Below are 17,933 nucleotides of genomic sequence, written 5' to 3' on the forward strand. Positions count from 1 at the left end.
TGGATGTGTGCGTGTTGTCGTTCACGAGCTAAGAGTGGAGCAAATGCAAAGAAGACTAATTAATTAGAAGGGTGCAGACACCAAATTTTGCGGTTAAGACGGGGCCAGCATGCACACTGTCTGAGTGTGTTCAAGCACCTCTGTCGCACGGTGTGAAAAGAAATGAGCAGGCAGTCTCCACAGCTCAAGTCTTCACTTTGCAGGAGTTGGATCCTGTTGTAGTCAGCATGTCAGACTTTTGTCCACGTCAGTGTGATGTTGCAGAAGTTGATTCTGTTGCAGTTGGGATGTGCAGTGATGGGAGGAGACAACCATTGGTCTTCACACTCTCTTCACTTGCCAGGCTGCCAGAAAAAAGCAGTTCTGCAGCGACAGCTGTACATGACACACTTCTGTAAAGTCATGTCGTTGTAGTCATTCGTGCTCTCCTCCTTTCATTCTCCCCTCTGGCATTTCCCTCAGTGCACCTGTCACCAGGTGAACAAGTTTATGCTGCAGTGGGAACCCATCTTTGGCATCACACGTGGACGATTGTGCAGCTAGTAAACTGGCCTGTGAGGTGAGGTGGGACTCACTGGGGAATGCAACACAGGACAGTAATGAGAGAAAGTGTGGGAAGCATGAAAATGAAGCCCTTATTTCAAGACATTGGTAGCTTATTTTTTATTTATTTGTTCCTCAAAGGTCCACAAGGGACAAGGGGTGGGCTGAAAAGCCAATTAGCATGAATAGAGATGCTCTTTGGTGGCGGTTTTGAATTTGCTCAAGAAGATGATGGTTGCCTCTTCAGATAAAAGGTCATTCCAGTCTTTTTCTGTTTTCAGGAAAAAAGACTGGTGATATGTTTCGGTGCAGGCTTTCACAGGGTAGACGGAATTAGGGTGACAATTACGGGAAATACGATGAGCGCCTGTGATAGGAATAACTTCGTGATTAAAGGTATGGTAAAATTTATGATATAAGGAAAGACGGGCGATCTTGCGACAAGAGGCCAATGTGGGTGGATTAAGCTGAAACTTTAGTGTGGTATGAAAAATTAGAACAAATTAATCTTGCAGCGTGATTCTGGATGGATTCGAGCGTGTGAACGAGGTTGGCAAAGTTAGAATGATAGGTGGCGCATGCAAACTCCAATTTTGACCATACAAATATTAAGTAAGCAAGAAATTTTACGGAACGCGGCACCAAGGCAAGGTTACTGCGCAGGCACCCTAAAACTTGATTAGCTGAATTAGTTACATGGTGAATGTGTTGCGACCAGGTTAGATTTTTACTTAGATGGATGCAGAGATATTTATAGGAATCTTCTTATTTAAAGGGAAGGTTTTTATTTGTATATATTGCATCCTGGTGGTTGCACCAGCAATGGAATGAAAAAAGGGCAGTTTTAGCAGATTTTAATGCCATTAGCCAGGATTTACACCACTCTTGGACGCGTAGCAGGTCTTCTTGGAGGATGGTAATGTTGGACTGGTTGACTATTGAGCAATAGATGACACATTCGTCACCGAATAGCCATATGTTAGAAGTGATGTTAGAGGGCAAATCATTTATATAACTAAGAAATAGAAGGGGTTCTAAGACGGATCCTTGCGAGACGCCAGATAGGACAGGGGAAAGTGTTGACGAATGAGAATTAGCGTGAACGAATTGATAACGGTCCATTAAGAAAGCACGGATCCAATCCAGAACCAAAGGATGAAGGTTTAGGCATGAAAGTTTAAGAATGAGGCATACATAATGGACTTCATCAAGGGCTTTTTATAAATCTGTGAATATGGCATCCGTAGGAACATTATGATCTAGACATGCATGTATGTCATTAAGGAAGAGAGCAAGTTGTGTATCACAGGAATGAACTTTGCGGAAGCCATGTTTATTATGATAAAAAGTGCTTGAAAGTGTAGCTTCATTGCAAAACAGTGTTGTAGCCACATTGTGGATAATTACATGTCATATTGCAACACTTTCCATGGAATGACTGCCTGTGAGTAATCGTAGGCACGAAAATTTGGTGTCTCCACTGCTTGGGTGAATGTGGCGTGTACTAACTGCCATTTTGTTCTCTTTCTTTCAAGCTGTGTGATAAATGTGCATGGGGAGCATGAGTGTTAATTTTGCAGCTGTGAGTTGCGTGCGGTTCTCTAAATGGTGAGTGTAAATGTAATTTCCATGCACGAGGCGTTGAAAAGCTGTGAAGCTGACAGTATTTTTCTATTTTTTGCTGTCAAGCTAAACATTTCAAGACAGATGGCAGCACAAGTGGGGTAAGAGGTGGGGTAACTGTTCCTCCATTCCTTGTGTTCTGTCTTGACTCCTCTTGCTGGCAGAGTATGGTTTCTCCAAGCTCCTCTTACCTGTTGATGTAGGGGTCTTTGTTATTCTGACTTTTCCTTTTCCATGAGGGAAACAGAAGATGGTGTTCATTCTTTCAACTTCTTTTGCTTGCCGTGATGGTCTCCTCATGTTTTCCATTTACAATCGTAAGAGGCTTAACCTGTTCATGTCCTCTTATATGGCATTCTGAGTTCATTTCTGGAGCAGTCAGATTTAGTAGATGGGTACTTCAAATCCAAGTAATAACCAACTGAGAGATTAGATTTTTGAACATCTGTTTAAATTATTCAATGATTTGCACTCTCAGGCTGTGTAGCATTTACTCACCAAGGTTAATAGAGCCAGTATGCTGCTAAAAAAGAATGGAATGAGTGGGTGTCATTCGTGGGGTAAGCGGCCTCCTTTGAATTCTTTGCTTCTGAGCTCCCTGTTGTGGAACCTTTATTGCTTAGATTTGATTTGGTTTGATTTGTATCAGTTGTGCCTTTATCATCCATTTGATTCAAGCTGATTAAAACCTGCATTTCACGATTTGCGCACCTCAAGAGTGTTGTAGTGTTGTAGAATTGCCCTGTGTCATGCCGCAGTGCATTCTCTGCTTCTGTGGTTGCTTTGTTTTGTTGCGTTACAAACTGCCACAGCTAGTCTGTGCCATTTCCAGCTCGTATAGGCTCATGGCGAGGAATGTTAGCCGTTCTTTACTCATTCTCGCTATCTGTTGCCAATGCCTGGAAGTCTCGAGTCACGGTCACGAGGCATTTAGTGCTGTGCACATAAATACAGTTGAGCCTGCTTCTAGTGGCCCCACTTGTAACCTGCACCTGTACAGTGCACATGCAAAAGGACATGACCCTCAGAATCTCGGATAGAGTGAACTCCTATGTCTGACACTTAGTGAAAGCAAACTTGCAGTTGCCACAGACATACGAGCGATACTTTAGTCATAGTAACCCCGCAGAGCACGAGAGAACAGTGAAAACTTGTGTAGTTTGCAGACAGTGCAACTAGACAATACACACCAAATTGAGAAAGAAGCACTTGGTACCGTGTATTGCTGTGTATAAGTCGACCCCCAAATCACAGCTCTCGCTGACAAAAAAGAAAGTTGACTCCTAATAGGTCAATACGTGCACCCCCACATGCACTCTCTGATATGGCTTCACGGTGTGTGTAGCACGAAGCAAATGAAAACATGCAATGATGCAGTCGCAGGGTCAGGATTCTGAGGTAAATGAAGATAAAAAGCGCTGAAATGGCTCCCCATCTTGCCTTCCTTACTTGGGTGTGGTCAGCTGACTAGTGGTAAACCGAACTGCCAACAGTCCTGTAGTTTTGGATTCCAGCGGGACGCATGCAGTGGAGGCTACTGGAAGTTACTGCTGGAAGCTATGGGAGCTGCTGGCTCTTGCGCTATCTGCCACTCAGGGGAAGTGAGCACTGGAGTGAGCAAGTTGCGTAAATGACGCTGAGTTCAAACTTTCGTAGTGGAGCTGATTTGCACTCAAATTAGCTATTTTTTTTACACATGGAGCTCCAAGCATCCTGCCGGGAATAGGCACCAGCATGAGTTGCGTACTACCCGCGTCTCAGCCGAAACTACCTTGGACCTCACAAACAGGTCAGCACCACGTATATGTTGACCCTCCAATTTCAAATGGCTGTTTTGTAGCGAAAGCTACATTGGCCACGAACTCACAGTTTCGCGGTGCTTGCAGTCCTACCGTGCTCGCACTGCACCATGTGACCAACCGCATGACGAAACACGTGACCAGCCACGGTGCCACCTCCTCGCCATGTGGCGTGACGTCAGAGGAGAAAGCGCGCGCCTATGCCTTATCTTCGCTATGCCTTAGCTTTCGCTACGTATATCCTGGCATAGCCGAGCTAGGCCACTGCCAATTTCTTTAGAAGCATAATCGACTTATACGCAGCAACATACAGAAACTTAGTTTTTTAACCTGGCTTCTTATACTAAACAGGGTATTTTGCTGAAGACTTCCAGGAAAATTTTAAACTAGGTTTTTTTATGATTAGCTTACTGTCTGTTAAGATAATTACTAAGGTAATCACTAACAGAGTCAGGACAACCTTAGACTTCAACCAACCGAATGAATAGGCATGCTTTCGTAAAGGGTACTTGACAATAGACCATATTCACACAATCAGTCAGGTGATAGAGAAATGCGCAGAGTATAACCAACAGCTATATTTAGCCTTCATTGATTACGAGAAAGCATTTGACTCAGTGGAAACCTCAGCAGTCATGCAGGCATTGCGGAATCAGGTTGTTGAAGATGAAGAGCCTTATGTAAAAATACTGGAAGATATCTATAGTGGGTGCACAGCTACCATTGTCCTCTATTAAGTCAGCAATAAAATTTCAGTAAGAAAGGGTATCAGACAGGGAGGCACCATATCGCCAAAGCTATTCACCTCATGTTTACAGGAGGTATTCCAAGGCCTGGATTGTGAACAGTTAGGGATAAGAGTTAATGGAGAATACCTAAGTAACCTGCGATTCACTGATGGCATTGCTTTGCTAAATCAGGAGATGAACTGCAAAACATGATCAATGAGTGAGATGAAAACCACAGTAATGTTCAACAGCCACAGAAGGGAACAGCAGTTTACATTTGGCGTCAAAGTGCTGGAAGTGGTAAGGGAATACGTCTACTTAGGGCAGGTAGTGACCACAGATCCGGATCATGAGAGGGAAATAACTAGAGAACAGGATTGAGGTGGAGCAGATTTGGCAGGTTCTCTCAGATCATGAAAGGCAGTTTACCAATATCCCTCAGGGAAAAACTATGTAACAGCTGTATCTTACCGGTGCTCACCTACGAGGCAGAAATGCGGAGGCTAACGAAAAGAGTTCAGCTTAAGTTAAGGACAACACAGCGAGCGATGGGAAGAAAAAAATTTGACGGTGGTTTAGCTCTGGTTAAACTTGGAGTGACGCAATAGCTACAGCTGGCCGAGTGGAACGTGCTGAGTTGAATTGCAAAGTCAGTCTTTCGCCGCTCCGTTTCGCTGGGCGTTCCTTCATCTTCGTCTCATTAGACATCGCGCATGCGCAAAGCTGTGGCAGCTCGGTTTCGCCGGCAGCAGCAGCTGCTCCACACCACGTGGCGGGTCACGTGACCAACCACGTGACGAACCACGTGATCAGCCACTGCGCCGCGCCTCCGGCAGCTGCTCGGCACCATGTGACCAACCACGTGACAGCGTGGCGGCGGCGCCACCGCCACGGTGCAGCCGCACTAAAGGCTCGAAATGCTACCGTAATGTAACTATCGCTACAAAATGATAGGTGCAACGTTAAGAGACCGGAAGCGGGCAGAGTAGGTGAGGGAACAAACGCGGGTTAATGACATCCTAGTCGAAATCAAGAGGAAGATAAGGGCTTGGGCAGGGCATGTAATGCGAAGGCAAGATAACTGCTGGTCCTTAATTGTAACAGAGTGGATTCCTAGAGAAGTCAAGCGCAGCAGAGTGCAGCAGAAAGTTAGGTGAGTGGATGATATTAACAAGTGTGTGGGGATAGGGTGGCTGCAGCTAGGCCTTTGTCCTGCAGTGGGCATAGTCAAGCTGGTGATGATCTTTGCAGCATACTAGCACTAGTTGCGGTGGGTGTTTGAAACAGGCAAACCTTGTTGAATAGTGCTCTGTTTATTTGAATTGTAATAAGTTAACCTACAGTGAGGCATTTGACTACAAGTGCAGGCTTCTACTTCGGAGTTATAGCGGGATCAGTTATTTAGGATTTCACCTGATGCATTTCTGCTGCACTGTGTGGTGCAACCGGCTGTGGTCCTCCGTACATGGCAAACTGAGTCCGTGCAGTTGAACATGTGCAACGTGTGAAGACGCGCCCATAGGCACACATCACTCGGCGGTACAAGTGTCACAAGGTGTTCTCTGCCACATCTATGGCCTTCATTCTGGGTACAGCAGAGAACACCACTTGTTCTGCCAAGTGACGTGCGCATCCGAAGTGTGGCTGCACATTGCACATGTTCAACTGCATGGTCTCAGTTTGCCACGTACGGAGGACCACAGCTGGTTGCATCGCAGAGTTGAGTAGAAATGCATGCATGAAATCCTAATAACTCACGTGGCTATTACATACGAGGGGCATCCAGACATTTATTAAAGTCCCGTAACTTTTTTTCTTGATTCCAGATTGAAAAAATTTGCACAAAATACCGCCACTCATCTCCTGGATGTGTAGTTGTTTCTATATAATCTCTATCCAATACTGCGGCTTTACGCCAGTGCCGAAACAGGTGCACATGACTTCCTTGGACCTTATTGTTTTCTCAAGTGTGGATCTGCTGGGTGCAGCCTTCAATGGGCTGGAGAAATGAGAATGTGACGGGGCCATTTCAGGACTGCAGGGAGCTTTGAAAAGTACTGTCCAGCCATATTTTGGAATCGCTCCTGTTGTTTACAGACTTGCATGACTGCAGGCATTGTTGTTGTGGAGAAATATGTGCCGCAGGTCTGTTTGTCCATTTTCTGATGCTTTGATTCTCTCAACACACTTTCCAACAATGCCCTTGTCCACCACACAGCTTCTGCATTCAGCAGGTTCATGAATACGATGCTTTGCTTGCTTTTCTTCCACCGAGTAGAGACACCAAATTTTTGAGGGCATGTTTTTTTCCTTTGGAATGTTGCGCAAGACATTAGCTTACTTGTGAGCTGAAATAATTTATAATAAAATTTTTTTCCTGTGTCGTTTCGGTTTTGCTTTTAACAGCCAAACGATGGCTGTGATGCAACACGACTATTTCAGGTCACATAAGTGGTGCAGAAACTGCGATCTATAGTCGGTGCTTGTTTACCTTTGTGATTCCAATCTTAATTAAAGCAAAGAAAGCAGCGACCATAGTACAGTTTTTGTATGCCTCACATAATCCCTGATTGTCTGTTACATCACAGCTGTCGTTTGACTGTTGAAGCTGAAACAGCGTGAGAGAAAAAAATTTAATTATAAATTATTTATTGCTTGTTAGTGCAATCCATATGGCTGACCAGTACTGGCTGACCAATGTACTGCGCGTCATCCCAAAGAAAGAACGCACAAGTAAAATTTTCTGTCTCTACTCCTTAAGTCTCGGAGCAAACACGTCAGACTCCATACAAAATGTACCCACATACGCAGGAGACATCTTTTTGGCAATCTCAATGATTTTATTCCGTTGGCTTTTTCTGAGAATGAGAAAAAATTTTAATGGGGATTACTTTCTGGGCAGCCCTGTACTAACTGCCTGCTACAAACTTGCAGTTGTAACCAGATGTCTAACTGTAATGGTAAGCGGTTAACTGTGTACGTTGCCGATGTAAGTGGATTTCAGACATACAGTAGAATTTTGTTAGTGCAAAGCTTGTTGTGCGAAATAAAATATTCTAATTAAGCAGCATTTTGAATTATAGTGAAAGCTGGATAATTCAACCCTTGTTAGTTTGGAAATCCGGATAATTCAAACCCATGTAACTGTATTGGGTTAGATGCTCGCCAATTCAGGCGCTATGGGTCTCGCACTGGTTAATTTGAACAGACTCCTGAAGGGATGCCGCGTCCAGGTATGACCGTTGTGGCATCATGGAGATAGTCCACTCAAAGTACCATGCTGCAGAGTGGCTCGCGCACCTCAAAGTGCGTGCGGTGGCAGTCGTGATGACCAGTGGGTGGCCCTTTCTCCGAGAATATTCCAGTCACTTAGTTTTGGTTTCACTTTTCTGAGCGTCGCGCCAGCCTACAGCAATGGTGTCTCGACCAGCCAGCATCAGCCAGACAGGCTAACCCACCTCACAACTGCTTTGAACACTGATTGGTGCACTGCTAGTGTTTTCTTTCCCCCTTTTCATTTATCACTGCTTTGGCGCCGCTGTGCCGTTTCTTTCGCTTTCATTCGCATAATTCTGTTCATCCAGTGCGCGGAAACTGTGCGCTCGTTGCCTGCTGTTCACTGTCTGTGCGATGGATCCTCCTCACACACAACGGTGTCGCTTATGATTGGTGTGATGCGGTAGCGGTGGAGCTCCGCCACATTGTACTATGAAAATGGATTCACATGACAGATGAGCTAGCGGATGAATCCGTGACTTCACGTCAAGTCGGGACCGTGCTGAAAGCATTCACGTGATGGATAAAAACGGCAGATCCCAGAGTGAAAAAGCGACCTCCTTTTTCCATTTGTGTCGTCCGTGGTCACGAGTTTGTCCGCTTGAGTTCGTGATGTGAAGCTATATGATGCACGGTTCATCCTTGAGTTCTGCTTCGATGGTCCCAGCAGTATGCACACAGTAAAGCATTTATAGAAATGTGAAAAGTGGTCATTACCGCGCTGTTCTCATCCCATATAAAGCAACCTTTCTCCAGTCTTCAACAAACAAATTTACTGTGATGCAAGCAGGTCCTGGCACTCTTTCTGGGGTCATTCAATAATTCGAACATTTTCTTCAACTCCTTGAAGTTTGAATTAACGTGCTTTTACTATATTTGACAACGTAGCAAAATGAAAAATGCAAGTGCGAAATATTGTTCAACTGCACAAAACATTTTAAAATCACACTCAGTGCACTCAGCTGAGATGCAGTTGGTGTTTAACAATAAACTCCATTAACAAAAGCTTTTTTAAACTCGTCATGGTCGCCGCGTAATTAGTGCTCGCCAGAATTTCGGTCACACCAGTTTCAGCATCTGCAGAACATGGTCGCCCACCTCTCTCGAAAATGTGGCTTGAATAAGTGTAGGATGTGTTAGATTAAGTCCACTTTCTACAAAATTTCGGACTACCAATTGGTGCCACTTGACAGTAGCCTCAGCTGTACAGCGTGCCCAGATTTCCTTGCCCGGGATTTTTATCCTGACGGTTGAAGCTTTGGATAGTCATGTTTATTCCAGAAATTGGTTCTCTGTGTGACTGAGTGTTAATTGCAGTCACACCACTCATCATGTGCACTGGCACTCTTGATTGGATTTCGTTGTTTTTACTGGCACAGGTGGTTTGGTTTATGGTTTATGGGGGTTTTACGTCCAAAAAGTGAGTCAGGCTGTGAGGGACACCATAGTGAAGGGCTCCGGAAATTTCGACCACCTGGGGTTCTTTAACGTGCACTGACGTTGCACAGTACAAAGGCCTCTAGAATTTCGATCCAGAATTTCGCCTCCATCGAAATTCGACCGCCATGGCCGGATCAAGCTCGCGTCTTTTGGGCAAGCAGCCGAGCACCATAACCGCTGAGCCACTGCGGCACTGGCACAGAGTGCCATCTGAGTGTGGATTAGGGTAGCTTCCTTGTGACATGTTTTGCGTGAAAGAGGCAGCTGTTGCATGGGAAGGAGATTGGTTTGTGCTCAATTCTCATTTGCTGGTGGGCCTTGTACTACATAGATTTGATGGCGCATCTGTAGCTTGAATACAGCTTTGCCGGCTTTTTCACTTTTTTCACTCTTGCATCATTGGCCTCAGGTGGAACATATTGGCCAGGTTAATAATGCGTGAGTATGTTGGCTGGAGTCTTTGTGTTGCTCAACTGGTATCGCTGGAATTCAGTGCAGTTGAAACTCTTTTTTCTTCAAGAATAGATTGTGTGTTGATGATCTTGCTTCATTCGGTGCGTTGTTTGCTTCCTTTCGTGTGACTGAGTGAGTTAAGATCTTTTTTTTCCTTTTTGCTTAGTGCAGATGGTGTTAGTAACAAGGTTGGGAGAGAAAGGACCATCAGGGTTCCTGAACTAATGACAGCGTGTGAAATGTTTGGCAGTGTGACTAAGGGGCATCCTTTTGCTGGTGTGGATTCAGCTCAAAAGTTGGAACTTTTTTTTTTTTTTTAGCTCGAGACATTTCAAATGCTGTCAGGGTACTAACACTATTTCAGTTCACACATCTTAAAGCACATACAGGAAAGTCTGGTGGGTTGGATCCGTCCTCTGCCTAATCGTGTCTGCTTGCATTCCGATTTCAGGGTTCAGTTGCGGGGAACTCTGTAGAGCTTATCAGGATGCTGCTGGGCCAAGCATGCCAGTCAGCTGCTCCCTTTTTTAAATGCCATGTTGTTAGGGACTGGGCTGCTTGTTTCATATCTTCACTGTTTGCCCTCATTTGTTGTGCTGCATCTTCAGCTTGCCTTGTTCTACATCTCATCAACAGTGGTTGAAATTTTGTGCTCTTCTCAGAGCTGTTGCGAGCGGCCAGCCAGTGGTATGTATTCTTGTACTGAGCAGGTCAGCCTCCAGAAAGCTGGATGCCTCACCTGTGGTCAGGGTTTGTCGGAGGTATCTGCCCGTCACTGGCAGAGATGGAAGGTAGTCTTTTCAGCAGCTAGGGTACAAGACCCATTGCAGAGGAAGCAAGCAGTTCGAGGGACCCTGAGCCAGCGACTGGTCTGGACCCTAAGGCATCGAGGTCGTTGAGCCGACGCGCATCCTACCACTGGGCAGGCACCTGCTCAGGCGACATCGGCAGCGTCTGCGACTCGGGGAGGAAGCCATATTCAATGCGGTTTTTGGAACAGCGTCCCCAAAAAAAGGAAATGTGCTACTCATACGGAAACACAGCTTGAATGGCCCCATTGGGTCATGAGCTGCAGGTTCCGTGGGTGCCTTTCCGGGGCGTAGGTTCCGCCGCGAGAAGTCCTCAACAGCCTCACTGAAGCAAGTACTACACATGCCCGCCTCTAGCCTTTTCCGCCGCTGTCACCGCAAGGACGACGACTCGCGTTCATGCTGCGCCCTGCGGCACCGACAGCCGTGGCCGTCCAGGATCTGACGGCTCTCCTGCCTTTTGTTTTCGACAGCCGAGGTGCAAAGCATGCTCCAGTCACAGCAGTGGCCCGCAGCAACCGGAAGCCAGCAGGCGGTCGCCGATAAGGGGAAGGTAAAACACACTTGCCAACTCACATGCTTCTGGGGGGCTTTTGGAGGGCTGCAGTCGTCACCTTGGATCTCTGGGGTTTGGCCCCCCGGTGGGAACTCCCATGGTCTGGGTGGTCAGTGTTCCTTGTCACTCTTGCCACTTTTGTTTTATCCAACAAAAAATGGTGTATGTGTCAAAAAAACTGAGAAAATGAAAAAGTTTACTTAGCCTTTGATGCCATTTTATTGTGGACAGAGGTTTCGACTCTTCCACGAGATTATTTGACATATCATCTTCTTGCAGTACCATCTACAGCACCATTTGTGCAATAAAACACCTTTGCAATAGTATTTTACCACTTGGTTGCTAAAAGAGATGGGGGTAACTGTGGGAATATTTATCCATACTCGTCATGATGTTTGATGATAGCTGCTGTGTCCACTTTTCACTGTAGGAAAAGTAGTGGCGATGGGCCATCGAGTGACATTTTCTGCTTGTAGATTAGAAAAGTTTGCAAAACAAGTGGTTATGCATAGGATTAACCAAACTTTAGTTTCTGCGTACTGTGCTAGTCTTCATTGCACCTGGCTGTCAGCACTCAGCTCCACACTATGTCAGGACCTTGCCTGTCTATTAGTGACTCTTGTGCATCATTATATATGTTTGGTGTTCGCGCATTCGAGAACGTACGGGTGAAAGTGGTCATCGCAGTTTTAATCATTTGAGAGGGCACCAAACAATGCATTCTGAGGCCACTGTCAGACTTGCCTCATTGCTGTGGACACACCTCAAGTCATAAGATAGTGGCTAAAGACCGACTTCCACTGTCCAAGGACCAAGGCTGTTGGCAAGATCAATTCGCATCTGAAGAATTTTCCTGGTGGGAATACTCGGCAGTCCACTGCCAGGCCCTGACCTCTGCTGCTGCCAAGGCTGGGACAAGTTGATGCTGCATCCGAGGGCTGTTCTGCGACGGAGTTGCATTGCCAAGCATCTCATCAGGGGACATTGAATCGTGACAGGTCATCAGTGTTTGCCTGGTCCACCCTGGCCAGTGCTCTTGCTACCGCACCACTCTTCCTGTGCCAAGAGAGGGAACAGGGCCATCTGGTTTTCTTCACCATATGAAGTTCGTGGTGACTGTCTGCATCGTTTTCCTTTGCTCCCAAGACCTGCTTTTTGCTGACCTGAAGCGTCGGTGACCGGAGCCTGTGTTATGCGTCAGGTCTTCGGAAGGCTGTGTACAACGTTCTGCCAGCAAGCAGTCTTTGGTCCCCACGGGCCAGTACTTCACCTGGTGTCATCGCAGCAGAACTATCCTCGTTGCTTAAGGCAGCGTGCAATGGACAGGTCTATGAACCTCTCATCGCCTTGTGTCTTCGGCTGCTGGCCTCTTCGACTGCTGGCCTCCTCGACTGCTGACCTGTTCAACTGCTGCATCTTTTACTGGCCTCTTCAAATGCTGGCCTTTCGACTACTGGCAACTGAAACTTTCCTCGTGGAGTGCAGGCGTTCATCTGCACTACAGAAGTTTTGTGTGCTGTGCTGCTCTTCAGCCTACCCTTCTCTGACTGTGCAGTGTCATTCTGCTGTGCATCATTGAGGTCTTCACCATGAACTATGGTCTGGCTGAGCAGCAGTGCCGTTATCTGTCGCAATGCCTGGCTTTCCGCCATCTGGGCTCTGCTCAAGCCATGCAACCACAACTCTACCATCACATCCCGCTTTGTATTTCCTGCTTCATCTGTCCGAGCAATATTCCATTTGAGACAGTGCCATACGCAATCATTGCTCTGGTGCAGTTCGCGCCTTGCTGAAGTGGTGCCCTCCCTCATAGACATGCCAAGAGTTCCGTGTTTAAACACGTCGTGGCACAAGTGTGAAGAAACAGAAAAAAATTGCTGCTTGGAAGATACGTTTCTGCGAATATGAAGGGACAGCAGGAAAAAATTCTCTTAGGACAAGTGCTGTGCTGTGCTGTTTTGGTGCTGTTCTGGTTCCTTTTTCACAAAGAAAGTGCATTTAAGTGAAGCTAACAAGGGTGCAGAGGAGAAAATGTTGCCAATGTCTCTTGCACATGTGTTCCTTGTCTTGCCATGAACTAACTTCTCGTCATGCTTGCTGTAAGCAACCCAATGAGCATGACACCTTTGTACTTAACAGACTTAGTAGGAAGGTGTTTAGTTTTGGCCGAGTTGTCACTTCGGGACTATAGCCAGTCTTTGAAATGTGCAATGGTTTTGTAGAAAGGCATATTTTTGCTAACTCTTGCTAATAAGAAAACACCTGGTTAGTGTATGAGCTGAAAGATACCGTTTTAGAAAATTTAGTTTATCATTTGTGTCCAAATGAGGATTATTTTTCAGCTGTGGTCACGAAGCACAGGCAATGGAATGCGATAGTCTGAGTCTATGGATGTTGTCTTTTGAAAGTTATCAATAATGAACAGCAGGTAATTGAATGCTTGTGCATTCATTGCCCGTAGGCACCGAACTGTGCTTTGTTTCTGTTTTTAGTAACTTCTGGACCCTACAAAGAGCACGGGATCTGCTGTCGTGCCGAGTAAGCTGCACTGGGAAATGCAGAGCTGGGGAAAACAGAATTCACTTCGCTTGCTTGAGCACTGTTTATCTGGTCCAGTTGTGCTTATCATGAATGCTTGTGATTTCAATTCAGCACCTAAGGGGTAAGAGGCAGCGAACCGGGCACCAGGAGTCAACACAGCAAGGACAGCAGAAGCAAGGAACTGAGGATGTGAGTGTTGCAGTCTTTTTCTTCTTTTTCCTTTATCACCTTGTGTTTACTGCATCAAACAGTGGTGCTTTTTTTCTCCCTAAGGAGCTCAGTTTCTTACCTGTTTAAATCTAAGCACTGTAACATGCAACTAAGGCATGTCTGGGCAGGTAGGCAGAGAAGTGCAACTGGCTTGGAACATGACAAGTTATAGTAGACACGCATGTTGAAAGGAGTGCCAGATAATGTAAAAATTCTGCACGCTGTGTGGTGAGCGTACAGTACACATGTGTTTGCAGTGCACAGCTTCATACAGTATGCTGCGCAGAATCTAGCCTTGTACACCGATCTTGAACTTCCTTCCCAAATTTATTCCTAGTCATTGGCACTGTGTGATTTTACATGACATGCTCAAGCTAAATGATAGCGAGACCAACTTGAGGGTGCTGGTGCTCGATAATTTAACTCGGGGAGGCTGTGCAGGCCGCTGAAACTTCAAAACAACAAAGTGCAGATTGCTCTTTGCTGGAGTGAGGAGCCACAGTTTTTCTCTGTGCTGGCCTGCTAATATTGGAGCAGGTGTCCACACTGTCAGCATGGTTTCTGTCGCTTGGATGCTGGATCACAACACTTGCCAGGGCAGCTATTACAGCCTTCTGAAAGAGTTTTGATGTTGTGCAACGGGATCAGAGAGTTCTTTTTGATATTGTGCAGCGGGATTTGAGAGTTCTTCTTTTTTAGTTAAAATAAGAAGGAAAAAGAAACAGTGTTGCCGGCGTGCAGGTTGCTTTTTTCTGCCTTTGCCTCTATTGTTGAGAGAGCATAGCCGGGAAAGTGCTTACTCGACACCTCCGAGCTAATGCGAATTTTGCCTGTGGTCTGACCTTGTTGACTGCAGCCAAGTAGGAAATACCTCTTCCTAGCTCGCTGCAGTGTACATTTCGGTGAGATATGCCTTATCACATTTCCTGTTATGTTAGCCATTCCCTGTACATGTCTGATTGTGGGTGCAGGACATTGTATGCGATGTGTATGTATTTTGTATAGGAGTTGCATTGGTTGGAGGAGGGGTGGGTATAAGAAAGACTGGTTCTGAGAAGGAGAAACACCCTATTATGATGTAGGTGATGGGAATCACTGCGCTTAAGTTAAAAGCATGTTATACCGAAGTAAAGGGGGTATTTAAGGGAGTTATTGGTTACGGCTGGAAGAAGTTGTAAACGTGGTTTACAGGTAATACTGGTAGCTCCACTATAAAAGATAACCACCACCACCTTCATCATCATCATTTATCATACCCTTAACGGTCCAGAGGACATTAAAGAAAAGGTACAGTATAAAACATGCGAGATGGCACATGAGCGTCGACAAACGTTGCACTGCTTTTAGCTCGCAATATGGTAAGTTGGCACACAAGAACGATTTCTGTTGTTAGCTCCACACTGAAGGTGAAAATGTCTAAGTGGCATTATCTGTCCAGAGGAGGATCGAGGAAAATGAGAAAAGGCAACTTTTCACTTATGCTTACGGAGTAGTTGAATGCGGCCAGCATGTTTCCTTTGGAGCTAACTTTACGAACAGTTTGGAACATAAACAAGCCAAAGTAGTTGTCATGTGTATGTGAAAAAACAGTAAAAAACGTTTTATAAGTTGGGGTGCGATAAATGATATAAAAAAAAATCACCAGAAATAAGAAGCTACACTAGACTGAAAGAATAGTGGCAGTGTTTTTTCCAGTGAAAAAAGGGGACTCCATTGTTGAGGAAACTACAGTCAAGTCCCTGGCTTCTTCTCCTCATTTACACCCTTCACAAGCACCTGTGCAGTGCCATCATTTTGCAGCAAAGCTGTTATTTGCTAATTTATCGTGCGGCCATCTCATAATCATGTGACTGTGTTGTCACTGGCAGCAAGGAGCCGTTCGAGCACGTTGCGCACAGGTGTTGGTGGAGTCTCATTTAGTCACAGACAGCAAAAGCACCAGCAGCTCTGCGCTCGTCAAATGCATTAATAAGAAAGCATAATTACAGAGGCATTTTTATTTTGTCCTTTTTGCAAATTTGATAGAAAGGTGAATATCCTAGCCATTTGGAGGATATGAATGAAAATGAAACCGCCTTCTTTGCCGCTCAAGCAGACCTTTGTTGCGACATTTATCAACGGATGGCGCCGCCAAGGTTTTAGCCTTGGAGTCCAGTCTATCAGCTTTGGTGCTAATGGAGGCCTCAGTCTTCACAAAAGAACATGAAGGAGCTGGAGAGGTTGTGCTTTGTCTTGCACTTATCAAGTTGCCATGCACGACAGCTTCAGGAAAGCCAACTGGGCAGCGTCGGAAGCAAGCGATGCTTCGCATTCTGGTCACTAGCCATTCTGCTTCCTTATTTCAGCAGTACTAGTATCTGTTCCTGTTGGAGCAGTGTTGCACGTGAAATTTCTTCAGAGTGTATGAAAATTAGAAGAGTTTCTTGGCATCCCATGTGTCTTTCCATTGCACAGCAGGCCACAGATATTTTAAAAATTTTCTGTTAATGTCAGCCCGCGGGACATGTATTAAAAAAAAAGGGTGTAATAATGCGTGCAAGCAGTGTAATGCCGTGCATTTCTTACATTGCATAGTGCGGTACAATGGTATGCATTTGTACCATGCACAAGCAGAGCTAATTGGGAAGATCTGTATTCATACTTGGATTTTGATGTGTAGGAATAGCGGTTGGTCATTCTCCGGCCCTTGTCTTAGTTGGTTTTGAAACCCAAGTTTTGATTCTGCGCATTTTTTATGGATTGTATTGCTGCCACATTGATGGGCTGAATTATTTATGCATTGATGATGAGTTCGTGCTTTTCTATTACTGTCCCAATGTCTTTTAGAGCGAAATCTCTACTCCTCCCGTACAAAGCTGAAGGTCATGTGGCTATGAAATTTGACCTTCAAACCAGAAGGAGCAGAGGCTTAGCTCTGACGTCATGCCACGTAACTCTCCATGCGTCGCCACAGCTGCGCGCATTGAGCCGACAGCAGCGTGATGCGCCGTTCGCTAGATAAAAGCACATGGCATGTGCTTACCTTCGTGTGCTTACTTTAACAGAGCTTTTGCTCGTCTTACTAGCTTTAGCCAGGTTGAATTAGAGCTAATTTTTTTTTCTTGTGTTCAGAGTTCTGGCCGTATTTTCACTGATTCTTTGCTCTCGTGCTTCGTAATATCTTAGATGTTTAATGTTCTGCGTGGATAAATGTAGGTTTTATTTAAGATCTGCCTGCATACTGATTTTGTTGTGGAGGGGCTTATCTTTTATTGCTTGGAGACATTTTGCCTGCTGGTGCCCACAGGGAGCTGCTGAGGCCGCCAGGGATGGCACCAAGAGCACCACCAAGCTGGACAGCAAGAAAGGTGAGTGCCGGAAGCATGCAAGGAGATGAGGGCGAGCCCCTGACAAGCCCTGCATCAGGGCAGCAGCTTGACTGAGGCCCGTGTGGCGCTCAAAGGACTGACTATAGACACCAAATTTTGTTTGTGTGTTCTTATTTCAAACGATGCATTTAGACATTAATATACATGGATCACCATGTTATATCCTATGACCACTAAATAATTTATAATTGAATTTCTTTTTGGTGCTGGTTTGCTTTCATCAAGCGAACGATGGCTGTGATGTGTAGTTGACCTTTAGACCACGTGAGGCACGGATAAAACAATGTAAGTGGTGATATGTCGTTTGTTGTCATTTCAGCTTTTGAGGCATGGTGGTTTAAGTGTAGTAGTGAATTAAAACTACATATGAGCATTTATGTTGCAGGCTTTTTTTCTCGCTCTGGTGACCGCAATGTCAACTACACATCACAGCGATCATTAGCCTGATGAAACCAAATCAAAACAGCATGAGAGAAATTGAAAATTGGTTTTTTTTTTTTTTGGTCTTCAATCTGCTTGGAATCGAGGCCTACCTAGATTCGAGTCACTATGGAAAGCCATTTAATTCCACTTAAAGCTAGTGCTTG

General features: G+C 45.4%; 1 protein-coding gene across 4 annotated transcripts in view; it reads left to right on the forward strand.

Moving 5' to 3' along the window:
* Positions 1-17,933, forward strand: part of LOC144099521 (uncharacterized) — a 69,547-nt gene that overhangs the window by 19,584 nt on the left and 32,030 nt on the right. For all 4 annotated transcript variants that reach the window (XM_077632892.1, XM_077632893.1, XM_077632890.1 and 1 more), the window contains exons 4-6: positions 11,145-11,224; positions 13,880-13,957; positions 17,265-17,325. In XM_077632892.1, coding sequence (XP_077489018.1) covers positions 11,145-11,224; positions 13,880-13,957; positions 17,265-17,325 — 219 coding nt within the window. The remainder of the gene's footprint in view (positions 1-11,144; positions 11,225-13,879; positions 13,958-17,264; positions 17,326-17,933) is intronic.

The sequence above is a fragment of the Amblyomma americanum genome, chromosome 7, assembly GCF_052857255.1.
Source record: "Amblyomma americanum isolate KBUSLIRL-KWMA chromosome 7, ASM5285725v1, whole genome shotgun sequence".
Classification (NCBI taxonomy): domain Eukaryota; kingdom Metazoa; phylum Arthropoda; class Arachnida; order Ixodida; family Ixodidae; genus Amblyomma; species Amblyomma americanum.